This window comes from Sebastes umbrosus, chromosome 3 (assembly GCF_015220745.1).
Source record: "Sebastes umbrosus isolate fSebUmb1 chromosome 3, fSebUmb1.pri, whole genome shotgun sequence".
NCBI lineage: Eukaryota > Metazoa > Chordata > Actinopteri > Perciformes > Sebastidae > Sebastes > Sebastes umbrosus.
Genome location: NC_051271.1, coordinates 15,405,511 through 15,432,103, shown reverse-complemented (window position 1 = coordinate 15,432,103; position 26,593 = coordinate 15,405,511). Strand labels below are relative to the sequence as shown.

The window sequence follows — 26,593 nt, the reverse complement described above, 5'->3', positions numbered from 1 at the left end:
TAAAAAAAACTTTGTTTTTTGGCTTTTGCATGAACATACAATTGTGTCCGAGCATTTATAAAGTGAAAAAGCATATATTCCCTTTATACAGTACAAGGACATTATAAAAGTGGCAATTGACACATTGCTAAACACCAAAACAACTTAAACAACTTAAAAAAAAAAAATTAAAGCAACCATGAAGAAATAAAACAACTAAACAAAAAAACCCACTAATAATCAGTACAGCAGCACATCACCCACGCCACAGCAAACACAATATTGATACCCCTCCAAACCACAAAAGTTGCCTCAATCAGGAATGAGTATAACGTTTATCCTCTTAACAAACTGGGAAAACAGACCCCATATTTATATAGAGAAAATCTATATAGGTTGTAGTCAACGTTGGTTTTGCCAACAAAAGAAGCTCTTTTGTTCAGTTTAACACTACAATATCAGAGTATATCAAGTGAAGAGTTTCTTTTACCCCTTTCACAACGAGGGCTCAACCAGGGTTAAACCAGGGCTGATTGTGTGTTTGAAAGGGTTAACCCGCGTTGACCGACTTGGCTTCGCGACCCAGGTCGAGAGTTGGGTCAGACCAGGGTTGATTTCAATGTGAACGGCACAGACCAAGGTCGCTAACAACCAGGGCAGGACAAATGGGAGCGCACAGTCCGTGACGCAACTGTCACCATAAACAAACTGTGCTGTGGCAGCAGGATTGTTTTCAGATACATTGGAGGTGAACTGTAAAAAAGGCCATGCCTCTGCGCATGCCTCCCCCTACTATCTCCTGTTCGTGAGCATGCGCTGTACATGTGCCACCAGTGTGAATGTCTCCTCCTCCAATCACCTGTGCCCGATCATGCGCTGGGCATGTGTCACCAGTGGGCCTGCACTGAACAGGCTCCCCAATACAGCAGGACAGTTGGACTTTTGGACATTCCTTTTTCGTGTGAGTCCATCTTATCCTATAAGATAGCACAATGTAGTCTGATATATAATAAATGGGTACTGTAGACAGACAGGAAAAAGGTTTCATTCAACCTTTTCAGAAAAGGTTCATGAGTTTTGAGTGATAGATACTGTAAATTTGTATGTTGTCTGTATGTTTTTGCATACATTACGGCTCCATGTAACATATAACTAAAATACATGATGTATGTACTATATTTACACCATATTATCCCCAAAAACATGCATCTTTCTGTGACATTTTACATTTTTGCACACATTGATGATGCCACTATCATCTCCTCTCTCTGTAGTCCTCCAGACCTGTAACCCTCCACCCATTTCTAACACCTGAGCTAATTGGTATGCATTGCTCCCGAGTGTGATCCAGGTCGTATTTGAATTGTCCTGTCCAGGGTTCAACCCGGGTTGACTGGCTTGGTTTGAATTGACAAAAGAAGGGTTGGACATGGGTCAGATAATCCTTTTCAGACCCTGGTCATTGGTGTGAAAGAGGTATTTGCGACAGCTGACTACCACTGTATGTACAGTATGTGTGGGTATGTGTGTGTGTTCAACACGTTCTTATCCCAATTTGTCACATACTGACGCTTTGTCAGGACCCCTTGGCTCGCCACCAGTTACAGATAAGTCAATTGAACCTTTGACCTGTTGATGAATTTTTTTTCACCCAACTGATTTTCTCGGTTAAAGCCTGGTAAAGTTTATTTAGAGTGTGAAGTGCTACAAGAGTAAAAGTGAAGACTGTGGCCACAGCAAATGAATGTTTATGGGATGTCACATCTGACAATGTGAGATGTGGATGGGCAGTACCAGGGACACAGAATTTTGTACTAAAAAGGCTGCATCTTTGGAAGATGGTTTAAAATTTCAAGGAAAAGAGGAGGAAATATTCTGGTAAGATTTTCTAATTGGCTACACAATCACATGTTTTAAGGAGAAATATGCAGATAGAAACATGTGTATGACACAAAATATATAAAAATGACAACTTCATGAATAGATTTAAAGGTAACACTTTATAATAACCATCATTAATAAATTAAACTTTAGATAATAGTTATTTTACTGTTAACAAACAAGAAAAATGATAATTAATAATTTTCACTAATTAATGTTATAATTTATGTTATTTTATAATTAGTTTGTGTAATATGAGATGATTTGTTTATAGCTGATAGGAGACGATAACAATTACATTCTGATTATATTCCTAAACTATTTATTGACAGATTATTGTAGCACATATTATAACATTTTATATACTATATTAAGTATTTGTTAATGATTACCAAATGATTTGTAAACTTTTAAGAAATAGTTTGTAAAACATCTCTAAACATTATATAGATCAATGGGCCAGACACCAATCATTAACTATTAACAAAGTATTGACTATGTATCTAAATTATGTTTATATGCTTTACAAAGTATTTATTACCCAGTATTATAATCATTAGTTGCAACATTATAATAGCCATCCAAATAATGTTTATAGACGCTTTACAAATCATTAGTAACCATTAACAAAGCGTTATTAATATCTAATGTTTATGTTTACAAATCATTTGGCGCCAGCTGCGCCCAATTAACTCACCTGAGCACTGCTCCCTGAATCACTCCACCACTCTCTCCCCTGCAGCAGAGCAGTGACCATGCCCTCCCTCCATAGAGGGGTATCAATATTGTGTTTGCTGTGGCATGGGTGATATGCTGCTGTACTGATTACTTGAAGCCTAGCAATAGCGTGCTCCAGGGATGACGTATTTTTGCAGGTCAACCAAGTTAGCAATGCCCTGGTTCCCTCGACAAAAAGCCAATGAGATTTTTCCATCGTTGGCAGGACTTTAAACTCTTAAATACAGATAGTGATACCTGGGATTTGGATATTGACTGATACCAAGTACCAATCCGATACCTGTGTTAATTAATAAGCTGTTTGCCTCACTGTGTGGAAGTGACTGAAGTGGAAGTTGACTCACACTTGACTTCAATATTGCTTCTCCAATTTTGTAAACAAGATGTGACAAATAAATACATAGATACAATTTTACTGAATTGATATTTATTAATAATAAATGCCTTGTGATTGTGCTGCAAACCAATTTCCCCATGGGGATGAATAAAGTATCTATCTAGTTAAAATAATAAATCATGCATCAGCAACTGGTAAAGAAACTTCTAAATTAACCATGAATTATAGATTCAAGTGTTAAACTCTTCTAATTAAACACTATTTTGTCAAAACTTGAACAGGAATTAAAATTCCAGTATATAATGTGTATAGTATATAAACATTATACAATTTAATTGTATAAATCAGCCCCATTGTCACCGATACCCGAGCCAGCTATTTGACTCAGTCTCCGGCCCGATGTCCGATCTGGTATCTGGTGCATCCCTACTGATGAGTAATGATTACAGCGAGTCCAGTTGACTATCACATACCATTTAATTACTGAAACAGTGGTTGCTTATGGGTGTTTCCATGTGTGTGTGCATAAGGCTATTAAATAGGCATTATCAGACGCTATAAGCCCCATAGATGTGGGACAATAGGGGGCCTAATACACCCACTAGTATGTTTTTATCATCTATTCACATGGTAGATCGCCAAAAGAAGGAATAAAAGAACACGACAGCGACCTCTAGCGACCGTAGTAATTATGACAGACGCAGAAGCAAGGGTCAGGCGTCTTTGTGTTCGTAGTTATTTTATTCCTTAAACACGATGTTTTTTGCCTAAACCTAAAGAAGTTGTAGTTTTATTGCCTAAACCTAAAGAAGCCTTTTTGTTTGTGTTCAAAATGTGACGTTTCATTCAGTTTTACAACATGTTAAATGTGTTGCTTTTAAGTTTCACTTTCACTTTTACAACATTGTAGGCTTTTAGGGCCCCTAATGACCCACATCTATGATGCTTAGAGCAACTGATAACGCCTATTTAATGTCCTGATAACAGTCAAATCGGGTGCAGCATCAGACACATACAGTACATAGTGTACAAGATGTAAAGATGCTGGTCAATATAAAATACATTTTGCTTCTTGTCTAATGTAGGGAGTTGCTAAAGCTAATGAGTAAACAGAAGGGAAAAACATAAGAGAGGACACAAGAATACTGATAAACAAATGCTTACTCAAGATTATTGTTCTTTGGAGCTGTGTACATTTTTCTACATTTGTCTAAATAAACACCAAACATACAAAAAGTGGTGAAAATTGAAGAGTGGTCAATCAGTCTGCCTTTAAAGTGCAGTTGGCAGTATATTTCTGGCATCATTTGGCAAAAATTCCATAATAACCTTTCAGCATATTGTAATTCAAGTATTCTGAGAGATAAACTAGACTTCTGCACCTCCTCATGGCTCTGTTTACAGGCTTTAAAAAGTCACCTTGACGGGAGACCTTGACCAATCACGGGTCATTTCATTGAGAGAGTGTTCCTATTGGCTGTGCCTCCGGTCATGTGACCCGGAACTTGGCATTCCTTCACCAGATTTCACAATGGCCGGCGGCATCACTAACTTTCCTCATTTTACAGCTAAAACCGTGCACTACAAGATGATTCTGAAACATTTGAGACGAGAAAATAGGCATTAACGTAACATAATATTCATTCATATTTGATCAGCGCTGCCTAGTTTGACCGTTTGGTCGGAGTTCATAAGTGATTGACAGCTGGCTCTCATAGACGGTAGCTGGACAGCAGATCTCAGATCAGCTCTTACTGCTTGTTTTCCTCAGGTATGTGAAATCTCCAGACACCGGAGGACACAGAGGCACATGATTTTTTTTCAGGTTACTTGTTTCATGTACTCCTGTCACGATATAGCAACCGTTTTATAAACATAACTTTTTTTTATCATATTTGCTCAAATGTCACCTACATCAGCTTAAAGGAATGCTTTTAAAAGATTGCTTACTAGTAAAAATGCATTTCAAGTTCAGGGTATACCCTTAATGGCCACCCTCTCGTGAAGCGATTCTTGCAGGGGGTCTGGAGGAGGTAATGCCCGGTGATGCTTGCCCTTGGTGAAGGGCTCTTTTGAGCCTCTGGGGCGCTCCTCTCTTTTGCATCACTCATCTCACCTCAAGTGCCATAAATAAGAAGCGCGACACTCCCACCTAGTGATTAAAATGCATTTTTACACCACAACAATACAGCATCACATGATTTGACTTCCACAACACATGCTGCCACACTCATTCAAAATATCCCAGTGTACTCAGGGAAGTAAGAACCGTAGCTGAGTTTCATGCAGTAAATAAACTGCATGAAAAAAGCTGCATTAATTTAAATGTACCTACTTTAACCGGACACCTCGTGTGAGAACTCATCATGCCTGTTAAGTTTTGGAAGCATACTACTACTGCTGCTTGCTGCTGCTGCTGGTGCTGCTTGGAAATTCAGTAAGTAGCCTACCTCAAAAACTTAACTTAAACTTTATTGCATTCACCATAAACATACATGTATTTACATTTCAGAAGCTGTGGATCAGTTTAAGGATGACCCACTCTACCCACTGAGCTACAGCTGCCCCTACTTCTCTGAGTTTTGAAAGGTTTTTACTCAGTTGATGACGCCCTGCCATCGAAATTCAAACAAATGATTGGTTTCAAATTGATTGGCATTTCTTTAAATACACAGACAAACATGACTTAAGTCTTAATGTGGTTATTAATACTATTATTAATAGTGCTAAAGTTATGTTAACATCAGTAATGTTGGGTTAAATCAGGCTCATATGTTTTTAGTTATTGTCAGTTCAGTAAAACAAATGCATGCTTGTTTTTCATCTAGAAGTCAAACTGTTCCAATATATATATTGTTATATCTGTAATATATGGTTTAAAACACCTTCCACAGTATTTTAAAAAAACGTTTGTTGGTATGTAAAGTATCTTATGTTGAAGCATTATTCACAAACCTTTAGTGGACAGTCAAGGTTACCAGGTCAAGGTTACTAGGGAGGAGAAAAAGGATGCCACAGCTGTGTAAAAAGAAGGAGGATGTCATAACCTTTGTTTGTTTAGCACTCTGCCTGTCGCAATAATTACTAGATCGACTTATCGTACAATATATGGACATGAACTCAATCATTTTTACATTATTGATTTACAGCACATGACATCAAAAATGTTTATGTTATCGACTTATCGTATGCTATATGGACATGACCTCAATCATTTTTACGTTATTGACTTATGGCCGGATGCATTATGTTTTTGGGTTGTCCGTCCGTCCGGTCCATTCTCTTGAACGCGATATCTCAGGAACGCCTTGAGGGAATGTCTTCAAATTTGGCACAAATATCCACTTGGACTCAAGGATAAAATAATTAGATTTTGGTGTTCAGAGGTCAAAGGTCAAGGTCACTGTGACTTCATGTCCGTCCCATTCTCGTGACGACGATATCTCAGGAACGCCTTGAGGGTATTTCTTCACATTTAGCACAAATGTCCACTTGGACTCAAGGATGAACTGATTAGATTTTAATGGTCAAAGGTCAACATCACTGTGACCTCAAAAACATGTTTTGGGCCATAACTCAAAAATGTATATGATAATTATGAAGATTTGTACTAAAATGTCTAATAGAATAAAATGATGAAATTTGATTTAATAATAATAATAATAATAATAATAATAATAATAATAATACATTTTATTTATATAGCGCTTTTCTGGAAACTCAAAGACACTTTACACAGATAAAATGATCATAAAACAGTTGGCCATAACTCAAGAATTCATATGCTAATTATGACAATTAGGAAGAAATGATGAAGTGATGACATTTTGGACAGACATGTATGTAAACTGCAACTTGACTGGTTGGCTGACTCATACAACCGCAAGGCAGTAATTCTGGTTTAATTATTAAAGCCGTTTCACACTAGACACGGATTTTCGTCCAAAAAATGTGCATGTAAATTTATAAAAACTGATTTTGTGGGTTCTTATGAATGCTTGCACACCCCTACAAATCATAAGTGTTGGGGAAAAAAAATATTCAGATGGAACTCGATTTCAACAGATTTCCGCCTGTGGAAATATATATATGTTTGACCAATGAAATCCTTTGTTCCAACTGATTGATGTCATTCTGCATAATAAGTAGCCATGTGCTTCTGGTTGTTGCACACAAGGTACTTCTCATTTCGTCATTTTTCGCCTCCTCGTCTCCTCGCTCCTCGATCCTCCGGCTGTGACCTGGAAATCGATCTCAGTCCTCCATCTTGAAGGACGTCCCAATTCATAAAATGCGCATCGAGGAGCGAGGAGCGAGGAGGCTTGCTGGAGGAGCTATGAGCGAGGATACACCAGTGTATCCTCCAGTGTTTCCTCCACGGAAGTTTATCACCGACCGACACGCCCCCTTATTGGATATCAGTTATTGATTGGACGCTTGTGAACTTTCCAGGTGGAGGTGGCACGCTTTGCTTCTGAGTGAGGATCATTGCCTTGGACAGCTCACTGACAGTGTGGGGTTTTGAACACTGATGCCAACCACTGCATTTAGAAGGGACTTGGGTCGCGGACTGGAAAGAATGAACTACATGAATGAGTGTTGCAACTGCTCTTTGCAAAGACTTCCAGGAAGAGAATCTCTTAAACCTCTCAGGGGTGAGAGGCTTGTCCCTTGTGCTAGTGACGCAGCTTGTCACTTGTGGTCGGATCTCTGTATCTGAGTCTGGGTCAATGAGCTTGAAGACGTCTTGCTGTTCACTGCAGGTTTTGTGTGGTTCATACAAGAACGCTGGTCCTGTGAGCCCGTTGGAATTGGTGAGCTCAGAGGCCTGGACATACCTGGAAGCATGATCGGCAGGATTATGCTCCGTGGGTACATACTGCCACTGCCTTGGCTGTGTAGATTGTCGAATTCTATGAACTCTGTTGCCACCACAAACCTCAGTACGCAGAGAATTCACAGCTGGTGCTGACGAAGTATCCTCCTCTTCCTCCTCCCCGCCGTCCTCTGATGGGGCGTTTAAGGCCTTGAATGCCCATGGAGGTGGACCAGGATGCAGAGCTGTAAGATGACTGTGACTGGTGCACTCATCACACTTCAATGTGGCTTTGCAGTTGCGGGCGATATGCGAAGATGATGAGCAGCATTTGAAGCAGATCCCTTGCTCTTTCAGGTAGGCTTTCCGTTCCTCAATGGTTTTCAATCTGAAGCCACGGCATTTCCTCAGGGAGTGGGGGTTGTTATGGATGGGGCAGTGTCTAGCTAGATCATCTTTAGATGCTGTTTCATTCCAAGCTGCAACAGGGAAGACATTAGTCGTATGCACAGACACCGGGGTTCTGAAACTTGAGCGCTTTAAGGGAGGTTCCTCACTCTGAGGAGAGCTGTTGCCCAGAAGTGCGAAGCTGGGATCATTTCTTGTTTTAGCCTGGTGGCAGATGAAATGAGTGAAGAAAGAAAAAGGGGGGTAAGAGACATGATACTCCTCCTTATACCTTGATCCCTGAGAAATCCATTTCTCCTGTAAGCTGTATGGCAGCTTTTCCACGATGGGGCTGATGCCGCGTGCGGTGTCCAAGTATGCCAAGCCTGGTAGATAGCCATCTTCCTTTGCTGAGAGTAGCTCTGTTAAAAGGTCCCCTAGTTCTCTTAACTTGTAGTTGTCCTTATTTGTGATTTTGGGAAAGCTGTCCAGCTTCTTAAAAAGAGCACTTTCTATGACCTCAGGAGCGCTGTAACATTCATCAAGCCTGTCCCAGGTGATTTTTAAAGCTGCTTCTGGGTTGCTTATATGAACTGCCCTCAAATGCCTGACGTATTCTGAGGACTCTTTACCAAGCCATTTTGACAGCAAGTCCATCTCTTCACCAGCAGTAAGGTCCAAGTCTCTTATTGTATTGAGAAAAGATGACCTCCATGCTCTATAGTTTTCTGGACGGTCATCAAAGTGTGATAGGCCGGTGCTCACAAGCTCTTTGCGTGCCAGATACTTTGCGATATCCATCATAACTGAAGACTCTGGATAACGTCCTGCATGTGACGTAGCTGCATACTGAGGGGCATTAGACCTGGGCCTTTGATGCCAAATGTCACTGCCTGGTCCTTGTAGTATTGCCTCTTTTTTAACGTGAGGGGCATTTATGCTTTGTAGCTGGACAGATGAGTGAGATTTGTGAGGTATCTGTGAGGTCTGGGGTATCTCTGACCTTAGTTGTGAGTTAAATGGTGTGGGACTGGCATGACCTACAGCATACTGGTTGCCATCTTCCTCCAAAACCTTCTGAGAATCTTGAGATGTAAGCCTCATGGGTTGTTTCGATTGTTGCTCATGTAGTAAGTTTAAAGCTGACTCAGACTGCTGGCTAATACGTGTGGCTTGGTCCCTGACATAATCACTCACACGTTCATGTGTGCCTTGTACTGTTATTGGGTGGCTTTTCCTGTTGTGAAGCTCCTCACCCTCATGCTCTGCTGCTGCCTCCAATATCTCTGCCTGGGCAATAGCAGCTGCAGCCTCCTTTTCGAGATGCAAGGCGTCCAAATTAACCTCTAGTCCAGCTTTGTCAACTTTAATGGCAATTTCCCTCTCTGCAAATGTAACACGTGCTCGTGCAGCCTCTGCCTTGGCTCTTGCTCGTGCTGCTGCGGCACTGACTGATGATCTAGATGATCGAGTCAAAACAGAATGTTGGGAACTGTTGACCGATGCTCCATCTCGTAAGCTCTGTGTTTCCTTTAGTGTAGAGCCTTGGAAGTCCTTTCCGTCCATGATGTCTGTTACTCACTGCGATCTGCTGCTGTAGTGTTGTTTAGCCAGCTGCGTATCCGTCTTTTCACTGTCCTGCTCTCCTTGTGTGTGTTAGGTCAAGAAACTACAACGTTCAAAACTAATTTAATTTTGAACATCCATTTCTATTTTCCAGTTCTCCTTTTTTATCACTTGCTCTATGGAGGACAAAAGATGCCACAAAGAATCTCAAATCACGTCAGGAAATTACTTCAACCCAAAATCCACAACAATCCAGTTATTACTAGACAAGTGGAAATTGTTATGAAACTCAAGAAACCTCAATTTCAATGTTCTATTTCATTATTTATATTATACTGGTTTTCAATATCGTTATTATCAATGATTAAAAGACATCAGAATTTCAACGTCTCACCCGGTTAATAGTTGATTTGTTGGACTCAATCAGGTCCTTTGGATCCCAGTAGAGATGGTCCAGAGTCGCTGGGGATCGGTCCTGTCGTCTCTTAACTTGTAAAGGTACAGGCAGGAGGTTTCTCCTGGATGATCAGTCACCGGTCTTCCGTTGTCTCAGGACGATCTTCCACGGGATCCTGCCGACAACGCCAAATTGTAATGGAAATTCTTTCAGTATTCCAAGATGAGTCCTAATGAACGTTGAAATCAAGATCCCAAACAGATGAAATGTCTTTGTTGTATTTTATTCTTGCAAGAAGAGGCACTGGTTATACAGAGTCGCACAAAGTCTGCAGAAGAGTGCTCCGCAGGAGATTATTACAATGTTTTACTCAGACAGTGTCCCAGTAAAAGTCAACACTCAGTACTTTCTCACTGCATGAGATGAAGAGCACACAGACAGTAACTTTCCACTGTTGCATAAAGAGACATTATTACATACAATGTAATTTTCCATTACAGTAGGTACACAATTCAGCAGTAAGCCAAACTCCATTCAAATGAATACGTGAGTCAGGATATAGCGTCCAAGCTCCTGGTGCTTTATTGGGCGGCACCCTCATATACAATGTGAATAGGAGTGAAACTGAAGACATAAACAAAGAGTACAATCAGTAAATGCATAATCAAATTATTCGTTACAGTATAAACTTCACATAGCTTCTCTAACTGTATGATACTGTACGTAATGATAATAGTCAATAGTCAATAACAACAATAAATGACAATGACATGTGGTTAAACTAGCAAGTATCAAAATAAGGCTTTATAAAATATATTTCACGAAAATACAGTCAAGCTACTGTTCTATGGTCTGTGCTAAACCAATACTTACAGACGATGCTTTCGAAGGCATAAACAAAAGGAAGGATTACAGCAGATGGTTATTGAGACCAATTAGCGAAAATGTGGCTGCATTCTGAAACTAAAATGGCGACTTCCGGTTCCGGGTCAAAGTGCATGTCAAAATAAGCGAGAAATAAAAAGGCCCAGGAGGGGGCGCTACTGCCCCAAAACTGAAGGCACAACATCAGACATCAACAGCTGTTGAATCTGACTGACAGCTGATCCAGCTGTGATCAGCGGCTGCTGTCATCAGAAACGGACGTCGCTTCACGTGACGCTTCAGAGGAAACGACGTCTCATGTCTCTAAAAACATATTTCCTCGTTTCCTCTCTCCTCGAGTCTTTTCCTCGCCTCCTCCGCTCGCATCTCCCGTGGGCGGGACTAAGACGCGAGTCGAGGAGAGGAGTCAAGCCGTATAAAAGCACCAATGGGAGAGACCCACACAGTTCATACAGATACATTACACTGCATATGGTAAATTTAGCAAAACATAGGTCCCTACAATTGTTTATACTTCATTATGACAATAAGTCAAAAGGCACAGTTTACTTCTTAAGTGTTACAATCATAATGCAAAATAACATTTTTTCCACAGTGATTTATTTTTATAAGATGCCCCGTATATCCATTGACAAACTAAGAAGAAGACTTAAGATGTGGATTATGATTTAAAACAGAACATTTTCCCCACGGTTAAATCAATTAAGCTGTAACGAAATTACAGACAGAACAGAACTTCCCTTTCCCACTTTGTTTATATGTAGCTGAATTTGGCCAACAGCTGAGGAGGTCACACCTTCTGACATTCAAATGGACACACTATTTTCTACCACATCTGGATCCAGGTATCTGTATGGGACCTTCAGATTCTTGTTTCTGATATTGATGTATGCACTTAACACTTGAAGCCTTCCTTGAAAAGCCTTCATCAGCTGGCGGGGAATCTCCTCACTGAAATGGTCGTTCCCGTACTGACCAAGAAAGACCTGATGACATCAAAGATACATTAGACATAGATGTTTTCCAGTTACATTTTAAATGTTTATCAGACATAAACTAATGGCAATGTAATGTACTGTTGTAGGTAGGGATGTCATGATATCAGAAACTTAGTAGTTTTTACCAATGCCAGTGAAATTCCTTGATTCTCGATACCAATTTGATACCACGGTAAAAAACTAAAATAAAACAATAAATCCCATGTACTTTAACATACACTCCTTTATTACTGCTTGCATTCTGGTTGTGGTTAGGGAGTTAAACGGGTCATAATTCCCTCTCTACTATCTATTTTATATTGCTGTGAAAACATCTCCCTCAAACAACTGGATTAATTCAGATTTCTCACTAAAAACTACATTTGAACACATCATGATAAAGTTATAATTTACCTTCGCCCGATAGAGTGGTGCAGGAATGACGTATTTTTGTAGGCCAACATGGAAGTTAGCGTCGCACTGGTTCCCTCGACAAAATGCCAATGGGATTTTGAATTATTGCAGAAAATAAGCTCTGTAGCAAACACAAGTTTATGATACTTACTACGTTTTGTTCAGCAAGAGAATCCTCACAAATGAACACCGCTTTTTGTGATTTGTGAATTGGAATACAAATCACCAGAAGTAAAAAGCTAATGTTAGGCTACAAACAAACTACACCACGGTCGCATGAGCGTGCGTATGCACAACAAGGCTGTAAAGGTGGACGAGTCGGCATGATGACGTTTTGCAGTCTCATTTAGCCACTTCTTAGCAACCGCCTTTTTAAAGACATGTAAAAGTTTCAAAATTCATGAGTGGGATATTTACTGATGTATTTTATATTGTAGAACAAAACGTTAAAATCTCTTCAGCTTGTGTTAATTGCAGATCTTAATTCAGTCACCTAAACAAAAACGCATTCAAAAGACCCATTGACTTTGAGACGAGGCAACCGCTTAAATGCTGCGTCCTAGGACTCATTCCTGCAGCACTCCATACTCATTTTTACTGAAAAGTAGGGCTGTTCTCGACTACTGTTGACCTACTGTCACTAAAGGATGCCTCTGTGCGTTGGTTTCCGATGCTGAAGGGCACTTACCAAACGGTGGTATTTGACAAGTTGGGAGTGAGAACCGGTCGGGTAAGCAGCACAGTCCTGCATGGAGCTAACAGCTAACATTACCTAGCTCTCGTTCTGACGATTTCAACACAGATTTGTTGCTCGCAATGTAGCATTATCAGGGAAAAAATAGAGTGCGTCCCATGGACGAGTCGATAGTGAGTTTACTGCGTCTCAAACACATTTTCTATCGTCCCCGGGACAATGGGGCGCCATGAGTCTCGAGCCCTGACAGTACCTGTGATACTGTAGAAAAATGAGTACTGTCACGTTTTCAGATTATTGGCATCGGTTTGGTACCAAAGTATTGGTTCTTGTGAAATCCCTAGTTGTAGGGAGTGGATTTCTTCAGTGGGTCAAAGAGGGTATTTGTGTTCTAATGACATATTTACCTACTTTACACAACTTGAACATAAATGGGATTTATGTAATTTAATTTTCATGAAGTCATATGCACTTACCGAGTCAGAGGACTGCTTGCTAAGTAGCCAAAGGACAGCCATTTCGTTAGCTGTCGTGCCCTTCACAGGCAATGTCTTCAGCATCGTGTCCTCACTTGTTGTCCCCTTTCTGGTTGGTGGAGGAAGTCGCAGGGTGGTGGGATTGTTGGGCATCCAGCCACCATAGTCATACTGCAACGAATGAATGATTGACAGATGACTGATTAATACTCTTTGAAGCCACGCCATGTTGTACTGTTGTTCAGTTGGTCTGCTATTTTGGTCCACACTGAAATATTTCAATAACTATTGGATGTATTGCCATGAATTTTGGATTGGAACAAATAAAAACAAATTGTAGGCATTCATGGTCCCCAGAGGATGAATTTGGTGATCCCCTGACTTTTCCTCTAGCGCCACCATGAGGTTAACATTCTTGGTTTCAGAAAAATGTCTCGACAACTTTCAGCTGGATTGCCATTAAATTTGGTTCAGACATTCATGTTGACCTCAGGGTGATAACGTTGGTGATCCTCTGACTTTTCATCCAGCGCCATCATTGGATCAAATTTGTATTTATCCAATACTTTGGTTTATGACCAAATACCTTAAAAACTAATGACATTCCCATCAGCCTCCGCTGTACTTTGTGTTTTGTGCTAATGAGGAAATGCTTGCACATGCGTGCATGTTAACAGGGTATACTAAGATTGTGATCGTAGTAAATATTATACTTGCTAAAAGTCAGTATGTTAGCATTGTCATTGTGAGTATGTTAGCATTTGTTGCATTTAGCAGCCTCACAGACCTGCGAGCATGGCTGTAGAGACTTGTTTATGTTAACGATAACAATCTTCAAAGTCAAAGGTCACTTTTTTGGCCAGAATTCATCCACCTCTCTCCAGTCCAGAAAAAAATGCAAAACCTCATGAATTCATTCCACAAAAACAGCAACATCATAATTAAAAGGCATCACCAGTCCAGCGCTCACAGCCGAGTGCTGTGCTGAGCAAGTGAAGATCACCATGGTGACAAACTTGACCAAGTCTTTCACGGTGGTGAAGCTCTGAGGAATTCCTGAGAATTAGAGGGAATAAACTGCATTACTTAAAGACATCTAGAAATTAAAGTTTGACTGAGGTTTGCATTATGATAATATAATGGTAAATTAAAGTGCACATTTATCATCATCAAGATTGACCTTTTCTTTAAAACTCACCTGTGCCTGTTTGGGAAAGGAATCCATGTTTAAAAATGTCCGAAATCCACCTCTGCACTAATGTGTCGTTCTGGACCTTAGTGTCAGTCCTGTAGTAGAAGCTGAGAATTCCCTGCACAAACCTTTTGAAAAAATGAGAACCAGTTCTGTAAAACACATTCCTAGTTGAATTATACAATTGTTTTCTTCACACTGTAGTAGTGAGACACTGTTGTGTTAGACAATTGAATGGCCATCTCTTTAGAATGATCAGTTCTGTTCTTTTGAGGAATTTGGTGCAATATTCGGCACAGTGGATCATACAACTTTAATATTACAGTCGATACCTTTAGATGGACAGAAAACACTACACATTTCTTGCAGTTTTTCAGAAAGACTGATTAAAGAAATAATTTATGAAAAAACAAATGAGTTAGATAAGAGAACTAAAGCTTGCTAATAGAGAGGGCAGGATTGGGGCTCTCTTATTTTCCTATTTCAGGACGCTGTGTTGTGAATGATCTCTTATTTAAACAGTAAATTGTCTTAAACAACATGTATTGTTTCCCGAATATTTTGTTTACAGTATACTGGTTAATACAGCCCCAGTCAACTAAGTCATGTTAAAGCAGTCAGATACAATACAACACAATTCACTTCTGATCAGTAGTGGCAAAATCAGACTAGGCTCTCGTTGCAAAGTAGGATAGCCAGGCAGGTAAATGGGGAAGAATGAACTAGAATAAAATTGCCTCTAATCATTTGTATTCTTGGGTTGCTTTCCTGTGAGGACTGCTGCTCCCTGCTGGAGCACCTCATTAACACAGATGTGCAGCCTTTGTGCTGGCCAGCTGATCTGTCCTGTCCTCATTACCATCATTAGTTTTATGTGATTCAGTTGTTTGCTTGGTTTCTAGCACTAGTTGTGTTTAACAACTTTTTCCCCTGCAAATGGAAAAGGAAAGCAAATCCTGTGCTGAAATCTGAGACACACTGTGTAAAGCACAGCAAACTACCTATACTACCTGTAGATGATATCCCAAAGTTTGGCGTGCTTCAAAGTTAAAATATATGCCAATACCAGCATCTCTAAATTTCACAAATGAACACATTTTATCTCTTTGTTTAAGCAATACACAAAAAGAAATGTAAAAATAACAATTTGTAGTTTTACGAGGGGGGTTACATGCTGCAACTATTTCTTGGTAAACAGTGGCCATGATGAAATAAATCCTTTTTGAGAAAACCAACTGTGTTACAAGAGAAAAAAAGCTAGCTGGTAGAGAGGGCAGGATTTGGGCTCTTATTTTCCAAATATCAGGACACCTGTACTACCTGTGGATGATATCCCAGAGCTTGAGTCCATCATCCCTGTAGTGGAAGTTCGGCACAGCCTCCAGCCCTCGCTCAGCAATGTCTTCATGTATGCAGAGGGAGCTGTAGGTCAGTGAGGCCGTTGATCCTTCCAGGAGTCTCTTCATAGCATCTCCACCAGAAGCTGCATACTAAGGAACAGTCAAATATGTAAGGAATATAGTTAGAGACAGATACTGTACATGATATTGAAAAAACAAACTTGTTTGATTGTTTAGGTAATGGTCTACTGAGTGTGTTGGTGTTTTTGTACCTGTTTGAAAAATCCAGTCCCCGATATTAGAAGCTCTCGAGCTTTGTAGTTGATATGCAGCGTGTAGCGAGTGTGATGTACGAGGAGCTGAGGGAAAGAGGGAACTCTGTTAGTGACACTATTACATGTTAACAAAGTCAGAAATCTTGACGCTTCTATACCATTCAGCAGTGTGATATACTTGAAAATATATACACATTAAAACATTATGATTCATCAACTTTGGAAGATACAAAAATCACCAAGTTGAAAAAACTACAACTACAGTTAGTTCAGTATTCTCCCTTTCAGTTACCTTGTAAAGTGGATGCCACTCCCGCACGTTGCGCAGCAGTGACACTGCAAAGACTTCAGCCAGCAGATGAGTGCGCAGCAGGTGAACATTGAGTTCATGCTCGTGGAAATCTGCTCCTCTCACAAAAATCTTGGCCATCAACCAGTCATACTCAGAATCGGTAGGATAGAAGATGGGGTTGTCATCTGCTGGAGTCTGTTTCAGCTGCAGGAGAAGGAAGGAGGATGTGGTTCATTCAATCCATTCAATTCATTACCAGTACTGGTCAATTATGTTGTTTTATGTTTGACTATTTACTATAGCTTTCATCTGCTTTTTAGTTTGATACTCTGAAGTGGAAATTCATATATTCATTGAATCCCAGGTGAGAACAGACGGTCACCTTGAGAACAGAAGCTTTACTTTCCTCAGTCTTACAAACTAAACTAAACTAACTAAACAAACTAAATAAAGTTGACTTGACCTACTTGCATCAGACTCAACTGTCAGCCTGTTAAACTTGGATATGGCTATAAGAGGAACCTTTTTACATGACTCGGGCAGCAAGAAATGAACTGCTTACCTAGCAGAGAGGATTCATAGCTGCCATAGATACTATTCATGGTTGCTGCTACTTGCAAATACACTTTCAGTAAGTTGGTTGCTTCCTGTCGCAGGGGAACCTACATCTTACGATTTGAATGATAGTTGTTTAAATCAATACTCAAACTTAAAACTTCACTATTAGCTATATTTGAGTGCTAATCTCACCTGAATAGCAATCGGCATCAGCTTTTTGTCAGGTGTTTTGTGGAGCAGGACCAGGGGAGCCATCAAGTACTGCTTCTTCCCATCGATGGTGTTTGGTGTCAGTCCATCCAAACTCTTGTAGTCACACAGGAATATGTTGCCTTCCTGTGAGGATGAGAAATGATTTGACGCACATGCATAAAGTTTGGATATTACATACTGTATACTAAGTGAACATGTAAGTGCAATTCTAAATTAACATGTCATGAGGAATAACATGACTCTAAAATCAATCAAGGTCAAGGCAATCACCTTCATTTCATCTGTCAAGCTGAGGGAGACCGCGTCGTCAGTCACAGGAAAGTTCTCGGGCAGAGCCGAACAACGCCGGATCAACATGGGATTGACACCATTTAGATACTGGTAGCCAAAAAAAGCATCCTCCTTCCAATGTTTCTGGACATAGTCTGGAGAAAGAACAGAGTTGAACTTCATTGAGTTTCAAACTGTGTGCTACTCTGGAAAATGAGAGACAAGAACAGGATTGTTAAGGGACATATCAGGGGTATAGATGAGTGTTGTGTTGTGTATGTTGTGTTGAGTAATACAGTGAGGCAAAGCAAGTTTATTTATATAGCACATTTCAGCAACAAGGCAATTCAAAGCGCATAATTACATAAAACATTAAAAGCATCGAGAAAACTCATTATAAAACATAAAATTAGTGACCTAAACAATTTGCTAAGCAGCAAACTTTGGGTTCCTCAATCTACATCAAGTGACCTAAACAGTTGCTCAAACAGCAATCAGTGGATTCCTCACTCTAAATCGGTGACCATCATGTCATTCCTTTCATCAGCAGATCATCCATGCTTTTATCTCCCCTAGATTTGACTATTGCGACACACTTTATTCTGGTCAGGGTTATTATCGCAAACTTAAACTGAAACTAAAATGAAAATAAGCACTGGAAAATTTTGCAGTAAACTGTAAACAAATTTAATCCTTTAAGAAAAACTAAGACTAAACTTTAATGATATTGCCTGGTTAAAAAATTAATAAAAATAAAATAAAAATGTATGTAAATATTTTTTAGTTTTAGATTTTTAGCTATAATATATCACTACCAAAAAAAGGAGACAGCATTAATTTCAACTCTCGTGACGTTGAACCACAGAAATTCATCGGACATGACGTTCTAGGGGATGACGCTATGCTGCAATTACATCACAAATAATACTAGCCTAGTCTTGTAAAATTAAATAACAGGAACGTGATGCCATTTAACCAAGCTATTCAGCTCAGGTCCAATCTTAACCAACTGGGGTTAAGATGAAATTGCAGATGATAAGTTTTCTACTGAGTGTGGTAGTGAAAGAGTACTCAATTTGATTCCCAAATGAAAATATTTAAACATTGTGGCCATTCCTTCACAGTTCTCCAACCATGAATGTATATGTAGCTACATACTTCGGAGACATTATTGGCCCTAACAAAAACAAATTAAAACTACTCTAAAATGAAAACTAAATAAATAAAACTAAACCTTTCTGAAAAACTAAAACTAAACTAAAACTACACTCTGAAAACTAACTTGAATTAAAACTAAATTGAAATGTGTAAACTAAAATAAAAAAAACTAATTGAAAATGTAAAACTATTATAACCTTAAGACTGAAACTTATACAAAACATATATTTATATATATTTCTTTTTTTTTATTGTAAAGCCCTTTTTAACTTTGTTTTAAAATGTGTTATATAGATAAAAGTTTGTATTATTATTGTTATTATTATTATTATCATGCATACAGTGTAAAGTATTCTATTAAATTATGATAGTACCTGATATGTCAGTCCGTTTGAACAAGAACACCCCATTGATATCGTCAAGATCAGCCCAGGTCTCCTTGTTATTATCGAGTCCCTTCAGGTATATCTCAGCCAGACTAGAAAGTAAAAGCAGAGTAATTTTACATTTTATGATGCCTTAAATCGCTTTGATAGGCAGGTACATAGTTACATAGAGAGATATCTGATAGAATTTGAGGACCTTACCCAGAGTATAACGTGCAGTCAAACTCTTTGTCCTTGCAGTAGGAGAATTTGCCATCAGGCAGAGATTCAAAGCTTTCAGCCTCCAGGTAGTGGGGTATTTTCTCTTCAGGCTCATGCCAGCTTGTAAAAATAGAGAAGAGCAGAGTGGTGAGGAACTTTGGACAGTCTAGATCCCTGTGTATCTGCAGTTTTAATTTAGAGAATTTCAAGCATACATAAGCAATATTGCAATTTTGTAAATGTAAATGTAAATCAGCTTTTATTGTCACACATTGTATTGTACACAGCACAGCACACCGTGAAATGTAGTCTCTGCATTTAATCCATCCTAGTATATTAGCTTGGGGGGTCTGTGCCTTGCTCAAGGGTACCTCGGCATTGCCCAGGAGGCGAACTAGTTCCTCTCCAGCCACCAGTCCACAGTCCGTACTTGATCCTATGCCAGGACTAGAACCGGCTCCGGTTCCCAAGCCAAGTCCCTACGGACTGAGCTACTGCCGCCCCCACAACATGTGTTATAGTATACATTTTACAATACATTTTAATAAACCCTGGCAGGTGTAACAATGTCATATGGTGGTTAATTTAAAATTATATATCATGAATATATTCAACCAAAGAGGTTTGGATACATGTTAGTTTTGAGGTGCATAAAGTTAAAGTGTGTATAAGCTCTGAGCTCTCACCGATAGTCGTCGTTCACCGGATAGGTCTTGCCCCATTTGCGTTCATTGACCTCCGATTCAACTGTAGACTTTATATTAACTTGAAGAAAAAAACAAAACAAGGTTTAAAATTGTTGATATATACAGTGTATTAGCATGAATTTACTCCAGCATCTTTATTGTCTAACTTGCAGAACTTGTCTTTCTTTTGTGTGTTCTGAAGTCAGTGAACAACATACAGGCTGTCAGACAAGCTAATTACCACAAACCTCTTTCCTCTGTGAAGCAGTACACCTCAGAGTCATTGATCCAGCGGCAGATGGGAAACTTGTAGGTGTCTCCCTCAGGGGATTTCACCACCACCTTGGTTGGCCACCATTTAGAGTCTTCTGGAAACTCTGGGAAATGCTGTTTGTTTAGCTGTATCTGGAGCAGCTTTCCAATGGAGGCAGGGCAGGACACGGTAAAATGAGACACCTGGAGTAATGATAGAAAAGGTTTTAAAACATTTTTTGGAAGAGATAAAGTGTATTTGATAACCAAGAGCTGTAAGTTCTCAATAATTAGCATACAACACTGAATGTGGAAGGGTGGACAAAATCCAAATTGTGCAATATGTGCAATATGTCCACTACATACATTTTTTACAGCCCATTATGGGGATTTTTTGTTACTTTGGTGACATTTGTGAACATAGGTTGAAGACCTGCAGAGCAGCACTTATCCCTTTGCTGCCTATATGAGTCTGAGTTGGCGAGGGTTTACATCAGCTTCTCTAATTTGATATATTTAGATTAAGTTGAGGAAACGTGTCATACATTTAAACATAGAGAGGGATATTTCAGACTTACTGCCCCTCTGGCGAAGGATGAACCTCCTTCGAGTTTCGTGTGTTCGCTCTTCCCGTCTCTGCCCACCAGCTTAATGAAGACATTGTCTGAAGTGCCGGCATTGTCGAGAAAGGAAGTTGATATGGTCACTTCATAATCCACCATTTTCACTCTGGAAAGTAGAAACATCCTGGTGGGGAGAGAATAATAATAACCATTCTCAGCAGTTATTAGGATAACTATCACTAGGTGAGCCTGAGTGCAAAAACCTTTAAAATACTGGTATCACAAAGAAAATGGCATTGGAAAAGATATTATAACAACTAATATTAAATTTGTCTTTTAAATTTCGTAAAGCATCTCTCTTACCTGTTAATAAGACCAAGAAGTTCCTTTGATGAACTGCTCTTTTATTAAAAGAAATCACCGTGGATTTCTCTTTTTATACATATTGTGTGGGAGTGTCAAGCCAGTGAAAATAGGCGGCTCTGGTGATGGTGTGCTGGACCTTTACCAAATGACAGTAATGTGACGCAAATAGTGATGCCTTAAGGCTGCTTTAGATCATTTGATAAAGACAAACCAGCTTTTCCACTGTTAAAAGTGAGACATCCATCCATTATCTGTATCCACTTATCCTATTCAGGGTCGCAGGGGGCTGGAGCCGAACCCAGCTGACATTGGGCGAAGGCAGGGTACACCCTGGACAGGTCTATTATTAACATGAGACAATCAACTCAATATTCAATCAATATTGTGTTTGCTGTGGCGTGGGTAATGGTTGCCTTAATTTAGTTTTCTTAGTTGTGTAAGTTGTTTTGATGTTTAGCAATATGTCAATTGCCACTCTTATAATGTCTTTGTATAAAGGGAATATATGCCTTTTCACTTTATAAATGCTCTGACACAATTGTTTGTTCATGCAAAGCTAATAAACATTTTTTTTTTTTTTTTAAATGTGTTGGTTGTGATTTTCAGCTGACAACAATATAGGCTAGTGGGAAGACCCCCAAAAGTGCTTTAGTTTTCGAGATACCCCTACCGGAGGTAGAACAAAGCACAACAATGATTTTCATATTCTCCTAGGTCTCCCATATATGAAATGGTTCTTGTATAAAAATATTTTACTGCAAAAGTGGTTAAATTGACAGATATTAATTATTTTATTATAATAATATATATAATATAATTATTATTATTACAAGTAATAATTTGCACTTAAACCTTTAAGTAAGGGATAATGTACAGCGAGCCGGTCATTGTTGGGGAATAAACCCTGACAGGGTGATGCGGCACCCCGATGCAAAGCATCGCCCTGAAGGGGTTTATTTCAGAACAATGACCCACTAGCTGTACATTATCCCGCTTATTACATGGCTAATTACTTCAGAAATCAATAATTTGACACAAAAACGATCCTCCAGAGTCCGAGATCAGAACTGCGCGCATAGCAACGGTCTGTTATACATAGCAACGGTCTGTTATACATATCAATGGTCTGTTATAAAGAAATAAAAGTAGAACGCCATGATTGACCCATCAGAATCGAGTATTCAACAAAGTCATGTAATAAGTATGAATGTATAACACCCATATGAACATAAAACGTTCCCTGGTCTATTTGTTTCTTGCTTTTTCCATCTTTTGAATGCAGCATGTCCATCCACATTATCTTCGGTCACAAAATGTGTCATGTTTGGACCGTCAGGAAAGGTGCACAAGCAAAACTCAGTTCACACTGAGAAATGCATTTGAATTTCATCACTGCAGTATGGGTGTGGGATGTTTCTGAGCTTTTGTGGAGCCGCTGGTCTCTGGAAGAACGTGGCCTCATGGATCTGTCTTCTGACTGTCTATTCTTTTCAAATGGGATTCCAGAGAAGTGCCTTTGGAAGATGGCTATGATGCCACATTGCTGGCTGATAGAGTATAGTCTAGACCTGCTCTATATGAAAAGTGTCTTTAGATAACTTCTGTTTTGATTTGATGCTATATAAATACCTTGAATTGAATACATTGCTCTCAGAACATGTTGGTTGAAAGCATCTTCAGTCGGGTAGTTGTTCTCATCCCAACTCGTCACTCGTCATACGGAGGTTCTGTCAGACCCCTCTGCGTCACTTTTTGGTTGCAATGAACACGTTTTTGACGTTGGGAATTAAACAAAACCCTTGCTTAGGTTTAAGAAAGAACATCATGGTTGGGCTTAAAATTACTATTTTTGTACAGTGAAAACTGGCATGCCGTTGTGAACACGGGACGCGAACGAAGAGCTGATTGTAACGTGAAAGTGACACTTAACACACGGAACAGCGGTCTCCTGGATGAAAGCCTTGTGTTTGTTGGACCCATCCACTTTCTTGCCCGCCCTGTGTGTCTCTTTCACTCATTAAACTACGTCACCAAAGCACTTTTTCTGAGTGTTTACTGTTGCTGCGGATGAGTTTACATTGTAGATAATGGAAAACCCAGTGTGTCTCATACCGGCGCTAAAGGGTGCCTTGTGCGATAATATCGAACGCCGACGGACGTGAAAAAGTATTGATATTTGATGCTCTTGGAATGACAACGGGCTGTGGGCTACTGATATATCGGTTGTGGATGCCAAACTTCCTCATCAGCTCATCAAGGGTAGTGCATGGACTTCCGTTTTCTTTTGGCCTTATTGATCGGGGTTTGGGCTGTGGCTCAGAGGGTAGAGCAGGTCGTCCACTAATCGGAAGGTCGGTGGTTTGATCCCTAGCTCATCCGATCACATGCCAATGTGTCCTTGAGCAAGACGCTTAACCCCGAACTGCTTCTGAAGGCTGAGCAATCGGTGTGTGAATGAGTATTTAGATTACACCCTGATGGGCAAAGTTGGCAACTTAGCAGCCTCTGCCATCAGTGTACTGTAATGTGTGTGCGAATGGGTGAATGCTGACATATAGTGTAAAGCGCTTTGAGTGGTCAGAAGACTAGAAAATGCTATATAAATGCAAGTCCATTAACCATTAATGGAGGGCATATTTTCTTGCCACAGGCAATTTCTCTTCCAAGCTTCCAAGATAATCCAAAATTTGACATTTATTGTAAATCAGTGAGGTGGGTCTTCAGCTTTGTAAAAGCTGTCATTTTCCCTTTTCTATACAAGCTACTTGTGGTGTCACAGCCTGTGGGGAGGTGGCATGCAGATAGACAATCATAGAATTGAACTCCAAGTTTCTGTGAAATAGCACAGATTGGGTACATATATTTCATTGCATTTGATGATAAGGCAAGAATGTGACTGTGCAAGGTGTATTGGCTCAACACTTATCTAGTGTCAGCCTCCTCCTGGTTACTGTATAGGTCTACAAAGCTTTTTCTACCTGTGACTGGCTGACCATCTTGACCTCTAACCATTTCCAAAGCCTCCTGCCAAAGAGGCAGAGATTCTCTGTGGTCCTGTATCATCTTTGCTCCCGCTGCACTTTCTGTAGTTTTTTTTTCGGTGTGTCCAGCACCCTCTAGTCTGCCCGTGTCGGAGGTTTTTCAGCCAATTCAGCGTGTTGAATCAGTGGTGGTGCTCATCGGTGAGAGAAATCACTCTGATTGGCTGTTCAGCTTAAACGAATCAGTGCACGAGAACAGAAACAGAAGTGAGGAAAGCAAGCCAACGAGTAAAGTCAAGAGGACAAACACTGAAGACTCTTCTAATTTTTCATCTTCATCTCATCTGATCATTCCAATATACGGATATTTTCACAACAACATGAACATCTAGAATGAAGCTAAGTGGTGAGTGAGAGTGGTGTAAAAATGGTCGGCAGATGCTGCTTAGTTTCATGTGCGTATCATAACGGCTTGTATATCCACCGTCCTCGGTTCTCCTATTTCTCTTTTTGAATAATGAATACAGACTACCGCCATCTGCTGTTGTGGAGAGTTAATTCCTCTCACACAGGCGCAGAACGTACGCGCTAACTGTAGTTTTTGCAGTGTGTTCAAATGCAACTTGTCGGCCAAGACGAAAACAACATGAGGCAACGCAACAATCTGCCTCATCGCCGCTAGTTCTTTGATGTCAGCTTGGTGTATCTGGGCCTTAAGGCTGCATCTTTGTTTAGTAAAGATCCCCGCAAAAAAAGGCTGCAATCTTCCTCCAGATGCTCTCACCTAGGTCGCTGAATGTCTGAAAGTGTGAGTTCTGGAGACCCTGCAGAAGAGCAATGCCATCAATGACGTACGCAGATGGTTCCTCTGAATTCGGTATTCAGAGTTTGTTGTTTCTGAGAAGGTTGCAAAAGAGCTTTCATGGTTCCTGATGGGCTTCTGAACTCTTCTCATCAGTGTCAGAAAGGTATTTCATGTTATCCACTATGCTGTGGTTACTGACATCAGCCATCTTGTGAGGGGGACCCAGAAAATGAAAACACTGTGAAACTTTCATAGACATGAAAAAGTAATTTGTGACCAGCAAACAAGATTGCATGGATTCAAATGTGCTCTTCCAAAGACATCTTGCTGTTTCCAAGCAGAGGGAGGTGTCTCATGAACTTGCTGCTGTCCCTCTGTCTCTGTGTAATGATGATGGAAGCCTCAGGAAAACAACAAAGGCTGACTTTGCTAAGAAAATTGAGACTGTAGTTGAGGAAATACAGCAACTACTGAATTCAGAGGAACTACATGAATCTGCGTACATCAGTGATGGCATGGTTCTTCTGCAGGGTCTCCACAACTCAGACTTTCAGACATTCAATGACCTAGAACAGTGGTTCTCAAACGTTTTTCACCAAGTACCACCTCAGAAAATATTTGGCTCTCCAAGTACCACCATTATGACCGATGTTAAAATACAGTAGCGTAGGCCTACCCTATTTAGCAATGCACAGTTCACGCAGGAGGCAAATTTATTCCTAATAAGAATATTACTTATTGTTGACTTTTGTCAAAGGGGTAGCACTAGAACTGGTACTTAAACTCTTCCACACAACTCTCATACTACGCAAGGGGCAGCCTCTCACACTAGGCGAGGTTGCGTACCACCAGTGGTACGCAACCTCACTGGTGTAGTTACCTTTAACAAGTAGTTTCCTCAAACAAATATTGCGATTTTAACAAATACTGCGATTTGAAAATTGCAGTAGGCCATATCGATGCAATTTTGATAATCGTGCAGCCCTACTCCATCTGTGAGGACAAAAGAGAACAGGAGTCCATGCACTAGCCTTGATGAGCTGAGATGCAGTTTGGCATCCACAATCAATGAATAAGCGGCACAACATCCCCTGACTGAAGATGCTTTCAACCAACATGTTCTGAGAGCAATGTGTTCAATTCAAGGTATTTATATAACATCAAATCATAACAGAAGTTATCTAAAGACACTTTTCATATAGAGCAGGTCTAGACCATACTCTATCAGCCAGCAATGTGGTGTCATAGCCATCTTCCAAAGGCACTTCTCTGGAATCCCATTGGAAAAGAATAGACAGTCAGAAGACGGATCCATGAGGCCACGTTCTTCCAGAGACCAGCGGCTCCACAAAAGCTCAGAAACATCCCACACCCATACTGCAGTGATGAAATTCAAATGTATTTCTCAGTGTGAACTGAGTTTTGCTTGTGCACCTTTCCTGACGGTCCAAACATGACACATTTTGTGACCGAAGATAATGTGGATGGACATGCTGCATTCAAAAGAT

At 40.0% G+C, this 26,593-nt stretch overlaps 1 protein-coding gene and 1 long non-coding RNA gene across 2 annotated transcripts; both read right to left on the bottom strand.

Annotated features, from left to right (window-relative positions):
• Positions 1 to 10,660: 10,660 nt before the first annotated feature.
• LOC119485225 lies at positions 10,661 to 11,067 on the bottom strand. The gene is made up of 2 exons (XR_005206226.1): positions 10,975 to 11,067; positions 10,661 to 10,725 (listed from the first exon to the last, which is right to left on the bottom strand). It is a non-coding gene; the product is annotated as an uncharacterized LOC119485225 (long non-coding RNA).
• A 541-nt stretch (positions 11,068 to 11,608) lies between these two features.
• Positions 11,609 to 21,447, bottom strand: LOC119485222 (polyunsaturated fatty acid lipoxygenase ALOX15B-like). Its single transcript, XM_037764621.1, has 15 exons — positions 21,297 to 21,447; positions 20,949 to 21,117; positions 20,367 to 20,574; positions 20,119 to 20,197; positions 19,433 to 19,552; positions 19,220 to 19,323; positions 17,688 to 17,842; positions 17,397 to 17,540; positions 16,647 to 16,850; positions 16,352 to 16,438; positions 16,060 to 16,229; positions 14,746 to 14,867; positions 14,503 to 14,603; positions 13,548 to 13,718; positions 11,609 to 11,972 (listed from the first exon to the last, which is right to left on the bottom strand). The coding sequence occupies exons 2-15, from the start codon at positions 21,114 to 21,116 to the stop codon at positions 11,793 to 11,795; spliced, it is 2,013 nt and encodes a 670-aa protein (XP_037620549.1). The 5' UTR covers position 21,117; positions 21,297 to 21,447; the 3' UTR covers positions 11,609 to 11,792.
• Between the last annotated feature and the right edge of the window lie 5,146 nt (positions 21,448 to 26,593).

Excerpts from the sequence above, each read along its gene's own strand:
- LOC119485222 (XM_037764621.1), bottom strand. The coding sequence starts at position 21,116 with ATGTTTCTACTTTCCAGAGTGAAAATGGTGGATTATGAAGTGACCATA. Across the intron at positions 19,324-19,432 it reads GACTGCACGTTATACTCTGG|TCTGGCTGAGATATACCTGA; the intron begins GTAAGGTCCTCA and ends TTTACTTTCTAG. Across the intron at positions 13,719-14,502 it reads CGGCTGTGAGCGCTGGACTG|TATGACTATGGTGGCTGGAT; the intron begins GTGATGCCTTTT and ends CATTCGTTGCAG.